The sequence below is a fragment of the Bubalus bubalis genome, chromosome 2, assembly GCF_019923935.1.
Source record: "Bubalus bubalis isolate 160015118507 breed Murrah chromosome 2, NDDB_SH_1, whole genome shotgun sequence".
In the NCBI taxonomy this organism is placed as follows: Eukaryota; Metazoa; Chordata; class Mammalia; order Artiodactyla; family Bovidae; genus Bubalus; species Bubalus bubalis.
Window position 1 is genome coordinate 136731432 of NC_059158.1, and position 17678 is coordinate 136749109.

Consider the following 17678-nt stretch of genomic DNA (forward strand, 5'->3'; position numbering starts at 1 on the left):
TAGTAATCCAGTTGAGTTAAATACCAGTTACTTATTAAATAAGCAACAGAAGAAATGCCTTAGAACAGTAGCCATTTAATATAAATTGAATAGTATATTTTTTAAAATGCTATCACTCAAAGACAAGAGAGCCTTCTGAAATAGCACAATCATAGATGCTCCTGTAGAGAAGTTACAACTGAAGATGGGTCTTAAAGGTAAGTAACATAAGAGATGCAAAGTGAAGTGAAGTGAGGTCGCTCAGTCGTGTCCGACTCTTTGTGACCCCATGGACTGTAGCCTATCAGGCTCTTCCGTCCATGGGATTTTCCAGGCAAGAGTGCTGGAGTGGATTGCCATTTCCTTCTCCAAAGAGATGCACAGAAAGCATTAATTTCCTCATAGTAAAGTAGTGAAGTTATAAGGATGTGGGGGGGTATACAGGAGTAATCTACTGAATTGAAAAGAGTAAGCTAGATATGCAAATTATGCATGTTACTTAAAATTTCAGTGGCATCAATTTTTAAAAAACTACAATGTATCTTTTCTCAACATATATTTACACATCTGAGATTACTATAAACTCTAATTACCTGAACTAAAATATCAAAATCTTGCAATGTATTAGAAATGTTAGAGAATCGTAATATGGTCTGTTTTCATATTTTGTTGTTGTTGTTCAGTTGCTAAATTGTGTCTGACTCTTTTGCAACCCCATGGGCTGTAGCCTACCAGGCCTCTCTGCCCATGGGATTTCCCAGGAAAGAATGGAGTGGCTTGCCATTTCCTGCTCCAGGGGATCTTCCCAAGCCAGGGATTGAACCCACATCTCCTGCATTGGCAGACAGGTTCTTTACCACTGAACCACCACAGAAGCCCGTTTTTCTATTTCCCCTTTTTATAAAAAAATATAATTAAAAATTTAAAACATCTTACATGGCAAAGAGTATGGCTTTTGCCCACCCAGCTTCTAATTGAGAACACTGGTTTCTGAGATAGTGGTATTGGAAACAAAGTGGCTTGATGGGAGAAAACAATGGACCATTAAAACACAGCCATGAAATCTAAACTGGTTTCCATGAAGGTGGGAAATCTAAACAGTAACCAGGTGCTATCACATAATGTAAATGATCAAGTGACACAAAATAAAACTTCAAAAGCAGATGCACATACAACTCTATCTTTAAAATAAAAGAGGAAGGCCCCTAAAATGTTATCACTACCAATAGAAAACAGCAATGCTGCTTCTCTCTGAAGCACGGCTATAAAATCTATTTGTGCCATATATGTTAATCTCTAATTAAATGTCGTTAAATTCTTTGAATCCATTTCTTAAAGGTGAATGCCCAATTAAAAGTCAAATGCTCTTTCTGTTGAACTAATTCACCCTAGAAGAATTTTTAAATTATACCTTGTCTGCTGCTAAATCCAACTTTCCATTCAGTGTCTGAGCCTTTTTCAGGTACCGTTGTACATCCTGAAGATCTCCAAAGGAGTAAAATTCTTCTGACTGTTTAGCGTAACTTTCCAATTCCTCAACAAACCGTTCACACCGTAACTAATAAAAAACAATTTTTTGTTACTATTTTTAAGAGTAAAAAACCCTTAAGCATCAAGAGAAAGTTTTGGAATTTATAAGGGTTATCAGAATTATTACACTTCATCACTGGCAAAATATAAAGAAAGGGACGATCTTGAAGATGACTGGGATCCAAAACATGTAGAATTTTTAACAGTCTGGATTTAAAACTAATGGGTTAAAATTCCTATTATTCATAAATCAGAGAAAGTTTACCCCTCTTATCATCAATGTAAGAAATTCTAACTAATAAAATGTATAAGAACAAACAATGGTATTTTTTAGTATGCTATTATATATTCACTTGAAAAAAATCTCATGATAATCAAGTATGGGACTAAGAGAGCTCCAATTTTTTAAAGACTTATAAAGGCAACTGCAGCATTTTTTACTAACTGGAAAAAACTGAATTTCTTTATTTGCATTCTAATATTTAGATATCTCTTCAATTAGTAATGCTAAAACAAGGCATTCTGAATTTATTTTTCTTGTCCCATGAGTTCACTTCACAGGAAATAAAGAAAAGAAAAATATATACAGATTTAAAAGCCTAAAAACTAAACCCTTCCAGTGTAAAACAAACGTGTGTGTTTTTTTAATGAGAGATTTCTTCCAAAATTGTCATTGGAAAGACATTCCAAATTAAATGGTTCTTAAGAGCTCTTAATAAAACACTCAAAACTCAAATCTAGGTTATTAAAAATAATTTTATATTTTATAGATTATCTAGATTGATTTCTGTCCTCTTTAGTTTCCTGGGCAATTTATTGCTCTGGCCCAGTGAGAGAAGGAAAATGAGAAGAAAAATTCATTAACGTCAAGTATAGTTTGTAGAATGGTATACATTACCACAAAGTATAGATAATTCTGGGTCACCCAGTGATTTCCTAAGAATCTATTATATTGTAGCATAAGCATCTAATATTCATGATGTTTTCTACAGGTTTTAAAAAATTCTGAAGTGGCCTAAATGTAAAACAGAAATAAATACTTAAATATATATACCCTTACAGTTTAAAATGAAGGATTAAGAAATTTTTACGTCTATAATTTATTCTCCAAACATATTCTGCCAATAAATTGTATTTGCTATAGTGTGGCAGACAGAGGCTGGGCTTGCTATCAAAGAACAGCTCTTAAAAAAAAAAAAAAAGAAAGAAAGAAAAAAAAAAAGAGCAGCTCTACTGGCTGACTTGAAACAAGTCTGTTCACCTTCACCTGGGAACCTTAAGTCTCTTCATCTGCAAAATGAGACTGAAAATACGGTGTCATTTATTCAGATCATAGCTATGAAGCACTCATGGCATTTCTGTGTGTCAGGCACTGTGCTAACCAGGAGGGTTAAAAAATAGAGAAAAAGTAAAAATAAAAGTCCTGCTATCAAAGAGGTGACCAACTGGTGGGAGAAAAACTGAAAATAATAATATAATGAGCCCAATGGAGATGTGTTAAAACTACCATGGGAACAGAGGAGAAGAAGCACTGAGGTCTGACTGAAAGGGCTTCTCTAGAAGTCAAGGACTTTGCAGGATAGACAGGCGTGTGTGAGGGACAGTGGGGCACTCCAGATGAAATGGGGGGTGTGGGGCTTCCCCGGTGACTCGGTGGATAAGTATCTGCCTGCCAGTGCAGGAAACACGGGTTTGATCCCTGATTGGGAAGCTCCCACATGCTACAGAGCAACTCAGCCCATGTGCCACAACTACTGAGCCTGTGCTCTAGAGCCTGTGTGCACAACTGCCAAAGCCAGTGCATCGTGGAGTCTGTGCGCTGCAACAAGAGGCACCACAGTGAGAGGCTTGTGCACTGCGACTAGAGAAAAGCCTGTGCAGCAATGAGGACCCAGCGCGGGCAAGTGAATAACAAACACTAACAACAAGAAGAAGAAGAAATGGAGAGTGTGGGCAAGAGATGGGAGGTGTAGGAGAGTGGGTACCAGAAGTTGCTCAGGGCTACTGAAGAGACAAGAGCGAGGAGTGGGAAGAGGTAGGAGATGAGGCTGGACAGACAGGGCGAATCACAAAGCATCTTGTTTGTAGGACACACACAAAAGGTTCAAATTACTGAACATCAGAGTTGGTGGAGTACTTAGGCAAGTTGGCGATTACACAGTGTGAAGGCATACCTCACCAAGGGAGCTTTGGCCTTAACAAAAGTAAACTCAAGAGAGTACTATAAACTGTGTAAGACAATATTTTTATTAATGGTCATTTGTGGGCAGTGTATTAAAAAGTTTTCTCCCTTGAAAAAATCAAGAAATGATGCCACATTCATCCAGTATGCATACTATCTTCTACTAAGATTAATGGGAAGAGAGAGCTAAGATATGTGAACTGTGAAATAGAGGCGCTGACAGTGCTATGTAGGAAGCTAAATATTTCCAGAAAATGAAAATAATTTAAAATATCCATGATGCCTACCTTAAGACCTTCTTGATATTGTTCTGTTTTCTCCTTAATGATTTTCCTATGTTCATCAAAAATTTCTTCCATTCTTCCATACCACTGGAAGACATTATTATTTAGCCTAATGTCAGCTGGGGAAAAGTTGGTACACTCAATGAGGAAGGTGAGGCAGTTTTTAGAATCCACCAATCTTTGTCCCAGTTCAACCATATCAACTGTCTCTACTTTCTGAATATAAGCCTGAGGGGAAAAAAATTACAGATGGCATTTTAAGGAATAGCTCATGTCAAAAAATAGCCTGCAGAAATACATTGCATAAATATGTACAGACTTGTTAGAAGGACAGGCTTTTGGTTTAAATAGGGGACTGCAGCACAGTCTGCTTCTCATCCCTCCTGAAAACCTTTACTGACAGAGCAGGGGTTGGGGGGACAGAATTACTAAACAACAGACAAAAAGCACTGGAAAACCAAGGAATGCTGCAGTTCTCTGGAACATAAGAAGCAGACGCTGAGTGATACCATTAATTCTTTCAGAATAGCATTTTGTGGCACCTACTGTATGTCTGATACTGTGCCAAGTGCTGGCAATTCAGTGTGACAAAAACAGACCTGGGCTTTGCCCTCAGAGAGCTTAAAGTTTAGTGGAGGAGACAGTCACATAACCATTGTTAACAAATGTAAAATTGCAAATCTGCATTGGACAAAAGTACAACAAGACTTTAGTTATAAAAACTAAAATATGGACTTTCCTGGTGACTCAGACAGTAAAGAATCTGCCTGCAATGCAGGAGACCAGGGTTCGATCCCTGGGTTGGGAAGATCCTGTGAAGGAGGACTTGGCAACCCACTCCAGTATTCCTGCCTGGAGAATCCCATGAACAGGGTAGCCTGGTGGGCTATAGTCCATGGGGTCACAAAGAGTCAGACACAGCTGAGCAAAAAACTAAAATATAACTATAGACATATTTAACAAGGAATGTGCCAAACCTATTAGGAAGACTACAGTACTTTATTGAGGGACATTTTTAAAGCACCAAACAAATATTGAAATACATATTAAGACATAACATTATAAAGATGTAAATGGTGGCTACAGTAAAGAATCTGCCTGCAATGCAGGAGACCTGAGTTCGATCCCTAGGGTGGAAAGATCCTCTGGAGAAAGTGAAAGTTACTCGGTTGTGTCCAACTCTTTGTGACCCCATAGTTACAGTCCATGGAATTCTGCAGGCCAGAATACTGGAGTGGGTAGCCCTTCCCTTCTCCACGGGATCTTCCCAACCCAGAGATTGAACCCAGGGTTTCTGCACTGCAGGCCAATTCTCCTTAGTCCCCAGTGGACTTCCCTTGTGGATCAGCTGGTAAAGAATCTGCCTGCAATGCGGGATACCTGGGTTCAATTCCTGGGTTGGGAAGATCTCTGGAGAAGGGAAAGGCTACCCACTCCAGTATCCTGGCCTGGTGAATTCCAGAGACTATATAGTCCATGGGGTCGCAAAGAGTCAGACACGACTGAATAACTTTCACTTTCACAGTCCCCAGTATCACATCTGTAAGAATCTTCATCTCTAGAACACAAAAATATCTCAAGAAAGTATGTTACAAGATAGTATATATAAGCAACAGTTTGGCAGAATTCTAGTTTATATCCCCCAAAACAGAACAGATTTTAAAATTCAAAAATAACAATTAGTTTTATTTAACATGTTACTTTACTATTTAAAATTCTTTACCAGTTGAGCCATAAGGGAAGCCCAAGAATACTGGAGTGGGTAGCCCATCCCTTCTCCAGGGGATATTCCCAACCCAGGAATTGAACTGGGGTCTTCTGCATTGCAGGTGGATTCTTTACCAACTGAGCTATGAAGGAAGCCATTCCTCAGGAGAAGGAAATAGCAACCCACTCCAGTATTCTTGTCTGGAGAATTCCACGGACAGAGGAGCCTGGTGAGCTACAGTCCATGGGGTCGCAGAGAGTCAGACACGACTGAGCGACTGACAGTTTCTCCTCCAGTCTAGAAAGTCAATGCAATTTCGATCAAAATTGCAAGGGTATTAAAAGAAACTAAATTTGATATGATTCTAAGTCTCTGAAAGTACTCAAGAGTAAATATTTGAGAAAGAAAGAAAGTGAAGTCACTCAGTAATGTCCAACTCTTTGCGACCGCATAGACTGTGGCCTACCAGGCTCCTCCGTCCATGGGATTCTCCAGGCAAGAATACTGGAGTGGTTGCCATTTCCTTCTCCAGGGGATCTTCCCGACCCAGGGATCGAACCTGGGTCCCCCACATTGCAGGCAGATGCTTTACCCTCTGAGCCATCAAGGAAGCCCAAATACTTGAGAAGGCAAAGATAATCATGAAAAAGGGAAATGATTATCTTGCCTGGAAAATCCCATGGACAGAGAAGTTTGGTAGGCTGCAGTCCATGGGGTCGCAAAGAGTCAGACATGACTGAGCGACTTCACTTTCACTTTTCACTTTCATGCATTGGAGAAGGAAATGGCAACCCACTCTAGTGTTCTTTCCTGGAGAATCCCAGGGACGGGGGAGCCTGGTGGGCTTCCGTCTATGGGGTCGCATAGAGTCGGACACGACTAAAGTGACTTAGCAGCAGCAGCAGCAGCAGCTCTGCTAAACAGCAAAATGCACTATATAGATGCAATAATTTAAACAGTTCCTGTTCTGGCTTCAGGAGTAGAGAATGGACAAGAATAGAGCTCAGAAATAGATTCAAGTATGTATGGAAATTTACTGTTGAATAAGAGGCATTTCAAATCAGGAGTGAAAAGACAAATCATTTAATATATTGTACTGAAGTAATTGGCTATTGATTTTGGAAGAAACTAAGAGGCCTATTTACTTAGTAGAAGTACAGAGAAGGTACACTATTAAGTGAATAAAATAATTTGTAGGAGTAATGATTGTATTTTTGCAAAAGCAGATCTCTTTTTGTGTGAGTGGGTGAATATATAGGGGGGGTGTGTGTGTGTGTGTGTGCACGCATGTGCATGCACTTGGAAGTGCCCATGTGTATGTACTTATATACATGTGGTTCTCTCAAAGTTCTTTTGAACCATTAACTTATGCATATATCTTAAAAATATAAATGGTGAAGGAAACCTACTACCCTACAGAAAAATGAGAAAACTGGCAATTACTTATCCCAACCTGTGTTATATCCCGTATCTCCCTGTCCAGGAAGTAAGTACCTTTTTTTTTATGCTTTTAAAGTTCTTTTAAATTTCTTATAACCAGCTCTCTCTTGCTCTTCCTTTTTGTCACTCTCTGCTATCTATCTATCTACACACACACACACACACACACAATTGAAGAGAACCCTCAAAGAAAGAAATTATGGAAAAGAGGAACTTTTATTTCATACAATTCCATATTATTTTTCACTTTTATAAATAAAGAGAAAAAGAGAGTATCATGGAAACATACATTACCATATGTAAAATAGATAGCCAATGGTAATTTGCTGTATGACTCAGGGAACTCAAACTGGGGTTTGGTAACAACCTAGAGGGGTGGGATAGGGAGGGAGGTGGGAGGGGACATGGGTAAATCTATGGCTGATTCATGTTGATATTTGGTAGAAATCAGCACAATACTGTAAAGCAATTATCCTTCAGGTAAAAAAAAGACATTGTCTTGAAACCTTTCATATGTCATTCTAATTAGGCTATTTTTTTTGTTGCAAATCCAAATAAAGGTCTAATTGAAAATACATTGTTGCAATTTGATTAATCAGCTTTCTAAGCAGTCAAACAATTGGATTTTTATTTCCTCTTACTGATAAAAAATGACTGACTTCTGTATTGAGTAAAATGAGATGTTTGTGACCTTACAGAAATAAACTTTTTCAAGATACAGAAATATAACATCAAGTAGTGAGTCCTATTTGCTAATTCTGTTAAACGTTGCTATAAACAGAAATTCACGCCAAATAACTCCAAGTTCCTATATAATTCCAGTGATGGCTAAGGGGGTAAATAAATAACACTCTTCATACTCAATATTCATTATTTTTCAAAGGAATTTCCAGCTATGGAACTCTCTAGCTACCTTTAAAATCATTCATATTAAAATATCACTTTTACAACAACTAACATAAAATATAAAAGATTCTAAAAAAAATACCATAGGTATGTTTGTATTTGAGACACACACATACATTCAGGTGCCAAGAGCCCCAATCCAAGTATAACTACTTGAGGAGGAAATAGAGGAATTATATATATAGAAGCTGATATATAAAAGTTGGTTCTAATGATTTTAATAACATTTTCTTTAAGTGATTAATTTAATGTACATAATCATATGAACTCCTTTTATAATTTCTTACCTACACAAACTTTTGAATTATTTTACATGTTTCGCTGGTTTGCTTAAATATTTTAAAATCTAGAAACACAAGGTTCTATTTTGAATCTTGCGATTGCTAGAAAAGGGGAAAAAAAACTCCTATAAAAGCTTAACGTTACACAAATGGAAAAGATGATTAGCCAGGTGTCTTATATTATTTTATTCACCATCAGGCAGACCTCAAGCATAGGAGACTTATCTAATATTTTCAGTACCATAAGTCCTATGCTCAAAATATTTTTCAGCAAACTACCACAGAAATGTTTAATATATGATAGAATAAAAGATAACCTATAGAAAACAAAGCAAAACATTACTTAAGGATTAAACATTCATTGATTTAAGAAATGAAGGATGACCACATATCTCAGGTTTCCCAAGACAGCCCTGATTTATGCCTGTTAGCATAGTAATGATTATTAATAGTGCTCTCAAAAAGATCCTTGTAGACAGACGACTGCATTAATAACTCCAATATTTCACCTCCTCCACTATCTAATCTTAGAGTGTCCTCTCACAGACTCTGTGGCCTGTGACTTGCTTTGGTCAATAGGTTACTTGCTATTCTGACACAAGTAGAAACTTAAAAACCATATTGCAATTGGGCTTGCTTTTCTGTCTCTATCGCTCCATGAAAACACGCGCAGGTGAGACTGCTGAAGTTTCAGAGGAAAGTGAAGCAGAAGAAACTTACTGAAGATAATGATAATGGTCAATCCAACTGAGAACTAGTTGATCTGACTAAGTCAGAACCATCTAGGAGTATCCAGCCTGCATCACTAAGCTTCAGAGAGAGAGAGACAGACAGAGAGAAACAGAGAGACAGTGTATGTGTGTAACTTACAATTTTAAGCCTCTGTTTTAACTTTTGGAATGATTTGTTACTATATTATCATGTCAATAATTATAAAAAACTGGGAAAAATAAGCAAAACAATTTACTCACACACATATGACTATACAGAGCTTATAAACAATACCTTCATTTCCATTAGTTCTGCTGTATTTGGAGGTGTGCTAAGAGCTTTTTCAGATATCTTCTCAAATTCCTCACATAATCTGAAAAACCAGACAAAAGCCATTTATATAATTAAATTTTATTCCTAAATATATTCATGTATACTATTTTAATATTCCATTACATGAAAAATAGTTAGATTATCTTATGTATATAACATCTAATTAATTAAAAGCAAATTTGTGCTCAGTTATTCATTCAATACACATTTAATCATTCATCATGTTCCTAACTACTGTATTAAGTGACAGAGATACAGAAACGTGGAAGATGTAGTAATGGTTCTCAGACAGTCCACATTCCAGTATGAAAGACAAGACTATGAACAATCACTTCCAACCTAGAGTTTCAAGGATGCTACCAGAGATTTAGTTGAGACGGCACAAAAAGGTGGTCTACTTGGAAGGCACGGTTAAAATGGGCCAGTGTGCTCAGAAACTTCTGGTAGTATGCAAATATTTCCTACTGACTTGAGTTGTGGGCAATACAAATAATGAACTTACCATGAAATAAAAAAAAAAAAAGAGTTGTGAGAGGTTAAGAAAGTTGAGATAATGTGTAGAAATTTATTCAAGAAGAATGGCTGTGAGGTGAAAGAGAGGGAATGAATAGTGATGATGTTGAGTTGAAGTGGAGGATGGAGAATGGAAGAGGGTTTTGAACATGTTTGCAAATTTCAGAGGCAGAATCAACAGTTAAGGAGAGATTTAAGATGAGACACAAGAGGGGACAACTCAAAAACACAGGTCCAGAGAGATGGGAGGCAATGAGGCTGGGCTTATGGGTGGAGACAAGAACACTGAATGGTTGCCAGACTCTTGCCCTGTGAGAATGTGGGGGGTCAGACAGGAAGGGGTCTGTACAGAGGTGAGTTGAGACACATGAGAGCAAGGAGTTGAGGGTATTTGTACCTAACAGTTCCTATAATAGTCCTGGTGTGTCCTCTGTACATACTGTGAGTCTGGTGAGAGGCATACTTAGGAGAAAAAGGGAAAAAGTAGAACCAGCATGAGCTCTAGGGGCAGCTAAGAGGCAGGGAAATAGCTATGAAATAAAATATTTCACTCAGCATGAAATGTTATAAGTAAAAGACATATTCACTATTCTACACTTGCAGAGGAAAAGGTACTTTAAGATGAATGTATGATTCTGGGTCTTAGATAAGCCACCCAAGTCCTAGCCCTTTTTCATGTGGTGCCACCCTCTTCAGCCTCTCCCCTACCCCACCTCTCATCCCTCACAGTATCTGTGAAAGCAACATAACCCACTCCTTGTTCCTGGAGCACATCATGCCATTTCATACCTCACTTGCTTCTACATACTATATCCTCTAACTGGAATTCTCTCACCCACATTGTTCACTTGGTGGACTCCTACTCAACCTTCAAAAGGAATTCATGTATCACTGCCACTTTTCAGCCTTCCCTGATTTTCCCCTCTCTTCCAACCTTCACTGTGAAGGAAATTGATCATTTCCTTCTCTACTGTTCTTTCTCTGTGGTTCAATACACCCTATTGTAATTTACTGGATTGGGTGTCCACTTCTGCAATGTAACTTCAGCAGCTTTGTTCATAGTCTATGTCCCTAATGCTGTACCTGACCTTCCTCCAGGCTTATACACAGGCTAAAAGAAATATTTTTAATAATATTTCCTCTAATACTATAACTATAAAAATTCTGATTATTTGGGGGGTTTATTCCATGTAACTGATACCAGGAAAGAGGCTCATGGAGACACATTATCTCCAGTGTTAGAAAACTACACTAATTACATTTGTAGTCTTAAATAGGTATTCTGCTTTATACATTAGCATTTTTGAGTTTACTTAACAAGAGTTAGTTTTCCTTAAAATCTCTAGGTTGAACAACAAATGAGTTTGTAGCTAAGATAACATGTTCCCATGGACATGAAGGATAATTACAGTAAAATGATGTTCTAAATTTGGGATCCTTGACAACTACTCTGAATATCCACTTTGAAAACTCATTCTGTGTACTGATTACACAAACTTAAAAATGTGAAGTTAGATAATGTCCACATGACTTGTACAAAAGAAATGCAAACGCATTTTAATACCACCTTAATTCAGACAACTGGGAAGACATATTCATGGTGAAAAAAAGATACTAAATAGGTTCAAGTAGAAATAAGTTTGGCTTGATCTTTTCTTTTAGGTCATTTATGACACTGCTTTATCCAGTACTTTAGGTGACAGCTGATTCTATTTAAACCGCACCCCCCCGCCCCCGCACCAAATAAAAGTATTACACACAATACCTTGTATTTACTTCCTGATGATCTCTGAACATTTTAGCAATAAGTTTTCCACAAATGACATCTGCTCGCTTCACCAAAGCTCTGATTAATTCCTCACAGCGCACTTCAAACATTCCTAAACGAACAGTCTGCAATGTTGGGTATTAAAAGTTTAATAAACATGAAATGACATAAATGATTCCCACAGTTTTGCCTTTTCCACAATATTGATTTTGTGTGTATGATCTAATACAATTGAGTTTTTTTTTAATATGATGTAGGCTGGGTTTTTTAAATACGCTACCACTATCTTCTCAGTAAATCTCCTTGAATAGTATATCTTAAGCCAATTCTATTTTAGGACAATAATGGCTATAAAAACTTCGGAAAACTAAGTTATTGCTATATAGACAGTGCAAGATTTAAATGTTATATTTGCTCTGTACAAAAAGTAATGAATGTTCATGGTAGTAATTTTGGAAAATATTAAAAAAAGGACAAAAGTAGAAAATGTTTAATTACCAGTCTTCTACTAAACAGAAGTAACCACATTTTGGTATAATTATCATTATTTTCCAAAGTATTTATAAACACCAAAGCAGTTTAAAAAATTGGTTCTTGATATTTTTGAAGGGTCAAATTAAAGAAAGTACTTAAAAGTCAGGCTTGCAGGGTAGACTTTCAGCTCTCTGAGCAAAAGAATCTTGTTTTGTCTATTTCCATTTCTTTGGAAGGAATGATGCTAAAGCTGAAACTCTAGTACTTTGGCCACCTCATGCAAAGAGTTGACTCATTGGAAAAGACTCTGATGCTGGGAGGGATTGGAGGCAAGAGGAAAAGGGGACAACAGAGGATGAGATGGCTGGATGGCATCACTGACTCGATGGACGTGAGTCTGGGTGAACTCCGGGAGTTGGTGATGGACAGGGAGGCCTGGCGTGCTGCGATTCATGGGGTTGCAAAGAGTTGGACACGACTGAGCAACTGATCTGATCTGATCTGATATAGCCAGGGCTTACCACATACTTGGCATATAGAAAAGTCCAGTACATAGTTGTCTGTTGATAATAACCGTCTGATTCTTTCACTGTACAGTGTAGAAATACATCCTAATAAACCAGGGAAAAGATCACTAGGTATAAAGAGCAGCTGTACAAAATGGGTGATTTACCTTTCTAGATGTGTACTGTATATCCTCTATGAGTTTTTGGTATTTGCGAATTTCTTGTATTATTTTCTCATAATGATGATTTTCTGCAAGGAAAGCATCAGCATCTTGCTCAGCTTTTCTGGTAATTAAAAAATCATACTTGTCATAAAATCTGAGGTGCTCAATGGGTGCCACGCTCTCACGCATAACCACCTCCTTAATCTTTTCTTTGTGAGCTTCGACAATTTCATTCAGAATTATTGGCTTCAAGATTGTTGCTTTAGACTTACTTTCCTAAACAAAAGGATAAAAACCATATGAGTCATTTAAAATACCTTAAATTAAGGTAACCATATCATTTGTGTTGTGCTGTTTAGTCACTTAAGCCATGTCCATCTCTTTTGCAAGACCATGGACTGTAGCCTGCCACAGGCTCCTCTGTCCATGGGATTTCCCAGGCAAGAATACTAGAGTGAGGAGCCATTCCCTACTCCGGGAGATCCCTCTGGCACAGAGATCAAAGACACATCTCCTGCATTGCAGGCGAATTCTTGAGGGCTGAGCCATAAAGTAAGCACACCATATCATTTAGCTATATAAAAATGCCCATTTTAGCATATTGTCTTTTTACTCTCAAGGTACTCTGATTTTTCTAATCTATGTCTACAGAAGGAAATTCAGTCTAATCACAGCATATTTTAAATATCTAGGTTTCATATAATGTTTTGTTTTTATTAGAGGCTATCTAGGTGTGTTTTGTTTTTCTGTATGAGTGAAAGAGCAGTCACTTGAGAACATGCACAGATTAAGACTTAGAATATCAAAACAGCAAAATCCACATTTTATTTGTGCAACTGTATATGCTAGCTTAAAAGGTAGTGCTTGCATTGTACATTTTTTTTTTAAATAAGTCAGTTCAATGTCATTTGATTATAGTCTTTGGTCACAATACTTAGTCACCTTGAGGAGTAATCTATCTGGAACAAAGAAAGACTGTTTACTCATTGATTGGACCCTGAGTTTTGATTCTGTGAACAGCAACTAGAACAGACTAAAATCCCTAGTTGCAAAATTTGCATTCTGCTACCACCATTAGAATAACATGGACAAGAATGTTATCAGACAACAATTTTAAATAAGCAAACAAATCTCTACAGACAAGTAAATGTGCAAATATGGTTTATTATCTTGAACCAAGATATACTTTATTTTTTTTTACATTATTTATTTATTTTATTTATTTTTTTAATTTTTTTTTATTTTTTTTTTTAAACTTTACATAACTGTATTAGTTTTGCCAAATATCAAGATATACTTTAAATACACACACTGTCTCTCTCTCTCTCTTTGCCTGTTTTCCAGAGAAGGGATTTTTAACTATCACAAACAAAAATCATTGCCAGTAGTGAATATCCTACAGCTTTTAAACTGATAATATCAAATGATTCCTCAGCGAACTGGGTAATTTGTTCAAGTATCCAGGGTGCATTTGCCCACTATGTCCCCTAGTGGGCATTTCAGGAAATCACACTTTTTAAGAACTACATGCTTCATGAGATTATTAGTGAATCCCACCACCTTCACCATCATCTCAACCCTACTCTTGGGGCACAATAGATGTTTAGTGTCATCCTTTCTGAAAAAGAACTTTAGGATAAATAAACACATATTGTAAAATTTATGCAATGTGTGATATGCATATGCAAAATTTATGTGAAATTGTTGGGTCTAATGTGAAGCTTGTCCATTTTAGTTTACTGATTTCATTATATTTACTACCGTGGACAAGAGTCTTTTAGAAGAAATGGAGGAGCCTTCATACTCAAAAAAAATAATCCAAAATGCAGTACTTTGGTGCAATCTCAAAACTACAGAATAATCTTGATTGGTTTCCAAAGCAAACCATTCAAAATCATAAAAATCCAAATCTATGCCCCAACCACTAATGCTGAAGAAGCTGAACTAAAATGGATCTATGAAGACCTACAAGTCATTCTAGAACTAACACCAAAATGGATATCATTTTCATCATAGGGAATTGAATGCAAAAGGAGAAAATCAAGAGATTCCTGGAGTAACAGGCAAGTTTGGCCATGGAGTACAAAATGAAGCAGGGCAAAGGCTAAGGGAGTTTTGTCAAGAGAACACACTGTCATATCAAACACCCTTTTCCAACAACACAAAAGACTACTCTACACATGGACATCACCAGATGATCAACAATGAAATCGACTGCAAAGAATATAATCAATCTGAAGATGGAGAAGCTGTATACAGTCAACAACAACAAAAAGACCAGGAGCTTACTGTGGCTGAGATCATGAGCTCCTTATTACAAAATTCAGGATTAAATTGAAGAAAGTAGGGAAAACCATTGGCCCATTCAGGTATGATCTAAATCAAATCCCTTATGATTATACAGTGGAGATGATGAATAGATTCAAGGGATTAGATCTGGTAGACAGAGTGCCTGAAGAACTGTGGGTGGAGGTTCGTAACACTGTACAGGAGGTGGTGACCAAAACTAGTCTGAAGAAAAAGAAATGCAAGAAGGCAAAGTGGTAGTCTGAGGGGACCTTACATATAGCTGAGGAAAGAAGAGATACAAAAGGTAAAAGAGAAAGGGAAAGATACACTCAACTGAATGCAGAATTCCCGAGAATAGCAAGAAGAGATAAAACCTTCTTAAGTGAAAAATGCAAAAAAAATAGAGGCGAACAATAGAATGGAAAAGACTTGGAGATCTCTCCAAGAAAATTGGAGATACCAAGAGAATATTTCATGCAAAGATGGGCACAGTAAAGGACAGAAATGACAAGGAACTAACAAGCAGAAGAGATTAAGAAGAGGTGGTAAGAATACACAGAAGAAATATACAAAAAAGGTCTTAACAACCCGGATAACCACAATGGTGTGGTTACTCACCTATAGCCAGACATCCTAGAATGTGAAGTCAAGTGGGCCTTAGGAAGCATTACTATAAACAAAGATAGTGGAGGTGATGGAATTCCAGCTGAGCTATTTCAAATCCTAAAAGATGATACTGTTAAAATGCTACACTCAATATGCCAGCAAATTTGGAAAATGCAGCAGTGGCCACAGGACTGGAAAAGGTCAGTTTTCATTCCAATTCCAAAAAAAGGCAATGCCAAAGAATGTTCAAACTACCGTACAATTGCACTCATTTCACAGGCTAGCAAGGTAATGCTCAAAATCCTTCAAGCTATGCTTCCATAGTGCATGATCCAAGAACTTCCAGATAAACAAGCATTTATCTGGATTTAGAAAAGGCAGAGGAACCAGAGCTTAAGTAGCCAACATCCATTGGATCACAGAGAAACCAAGGGAATTCCAGAAAAACATCTAATTCTGCTTCATTGACTACATGAAAGCCTTTGGCTATGTGGATCACAACAAACTGTGGAAAATTCTTAAAGAGATGGGAATACCAGACCACCTTACCTGTCTCCTGAGAAACTTATATGTCAAGAAGCAACAGTTAGAACCAGACACGGAACAATGAATGGACTGGTTCAAAATTGGGAAAGGAGTACAACAAGGCTGTACATTGTCACCTTGCTTATTTAACTTATATGCATAGTATATCATTCGACGGAGGAGGCAATGGCACCCCACTCCAGTACTCTTGCTTGGAAAATCCCATGGACGGAGGAGCCTGTTAGGCCGCAATCCATGGGGTCGCTAAGAGTCGGACACGACTGAGCGACTTCACTTTCACTTTTCACTTTCACGCACTGGAGAAGGAAATGGCAACCCACTCCAGTGTTCTTGCCTGGAGAATCCCAGGGATGGGGGAGCCTGGTGGGCTGCCATCTATGGGGTTGCACAGAGTCGGACACGACTGAAGTGACTTAGCATAGCATAGCATAGCATAGCATAGCATTCGAAATGCCAGGCTGGATGAATCACAAGCTGGAATAAAGATTGCCCAGGAGAAATATCAACAACTTTATATATGCATATGATACCACTCTAATGGCCGAAAGTGAAGTGGAACTGAAGAGTCTCTTGATGAAGGTGAAAAAGGAAAGTGAAAAAGCTGGCATAAAACTCAATATTCAAAAAATGAAGATCACAGTATCTGGTACCAGGATTTCATGGCAAGTAGATGGGGAAAAAAGTGGAAACTGTGACAGATTTTATTTTCTTGGGCTCCAAAACCACTGTGGACACTGACTGTAGCCATGAAATTAAAAGATGCTTGCTTCTGAGAAGAAAAGCTATGATAAACCTAGAGAGTGTATTAAAAAGCACAGACTTTACTGACAAAGGTCGCTATAGTCAAAGCTATGGTTTTTGCAGTAGTCATGTATGGATGTGAGAGTTGGACCCTAAAGAAAGCTGAGTACAAGAGAATTGATGCTTTTGAACTGTGGTGCTGAAGAAGACTCTTGAGAGCCCCTTGGATTGCAAGGAGATCAAACCAGTCAGTCCTAAAGGAAATCAGTCCTGAATATTCACTGGAAGAACTGATGCTAAAGCTGAAGCTCCAGTACTTTGGCCACTTAATGCAAAGAGCTGGTTCACTGGAAAAGACCCTGATGCTGGGAAAGATTGAGGGCAGGAGGAGAAGGTGGCAACAGAGGATGAGATCATTGGATAGCATCACTGACTCGCGATAGACATGATTTTGAGCAATTCCAGTAGATAGTGAAGGACAGGCAAGCCTGGTGTACTCAGTCCATGGGGTCACAAAGAATTGGACATGACTTAGTGACTGAAGAACAACAATGTGAATCTTAATAATATTCATCATAAAATAAGTAAGGTGGGAAGTCATAACTGGTATCCCCACAGAAAACCAGGAACATTGAGAGGTGACACAACCTCAAAATGCAGGTTCTCGGGACATAAAATTTCAGAATGCTGCAAGTTAAGGGGGCAATAAAGAGAAAA

The 17678-nt window shown here is 37.7% G+C and overlaps 1 protein-coding gene across 1 annotated transcript in view; it reads right to left on the reverse strand.

The window, feature by feature from the left end:
• Positions 1 to 17678, reverse strand: part of DNAH7 (dynein axonemal heavy chain 7) — a 271936-nt gene that overhangs the window by 200551 nt on the left and 53707 nt on the right. Inside the window, exons 13-17 of the mRNA XM_006078127.4 lie at positions 12783 to 13055; positions 11633 to 11760; positions 9316 to 9394; positions 3979 to 4203; positions 1391 to 1537 (exon numbers count right to left, since the gene is read on the reverse strand). Of these exons, the coding sequence (XP_006078189.4) occupies positions 1391 to 1537; positions 3979 to 4203; positions 9316 to 9394; positions 11633 to 11760; positions 12783 to 13055 (852 nt within the window). The remainder of the gene's footprint in view (positions 1 to 1390; positions 1538 to 3978; positions 4204 to 9315; positions 9395 to 11632; positions 11761 to 12782; positions 13056 to 17678) is intronic.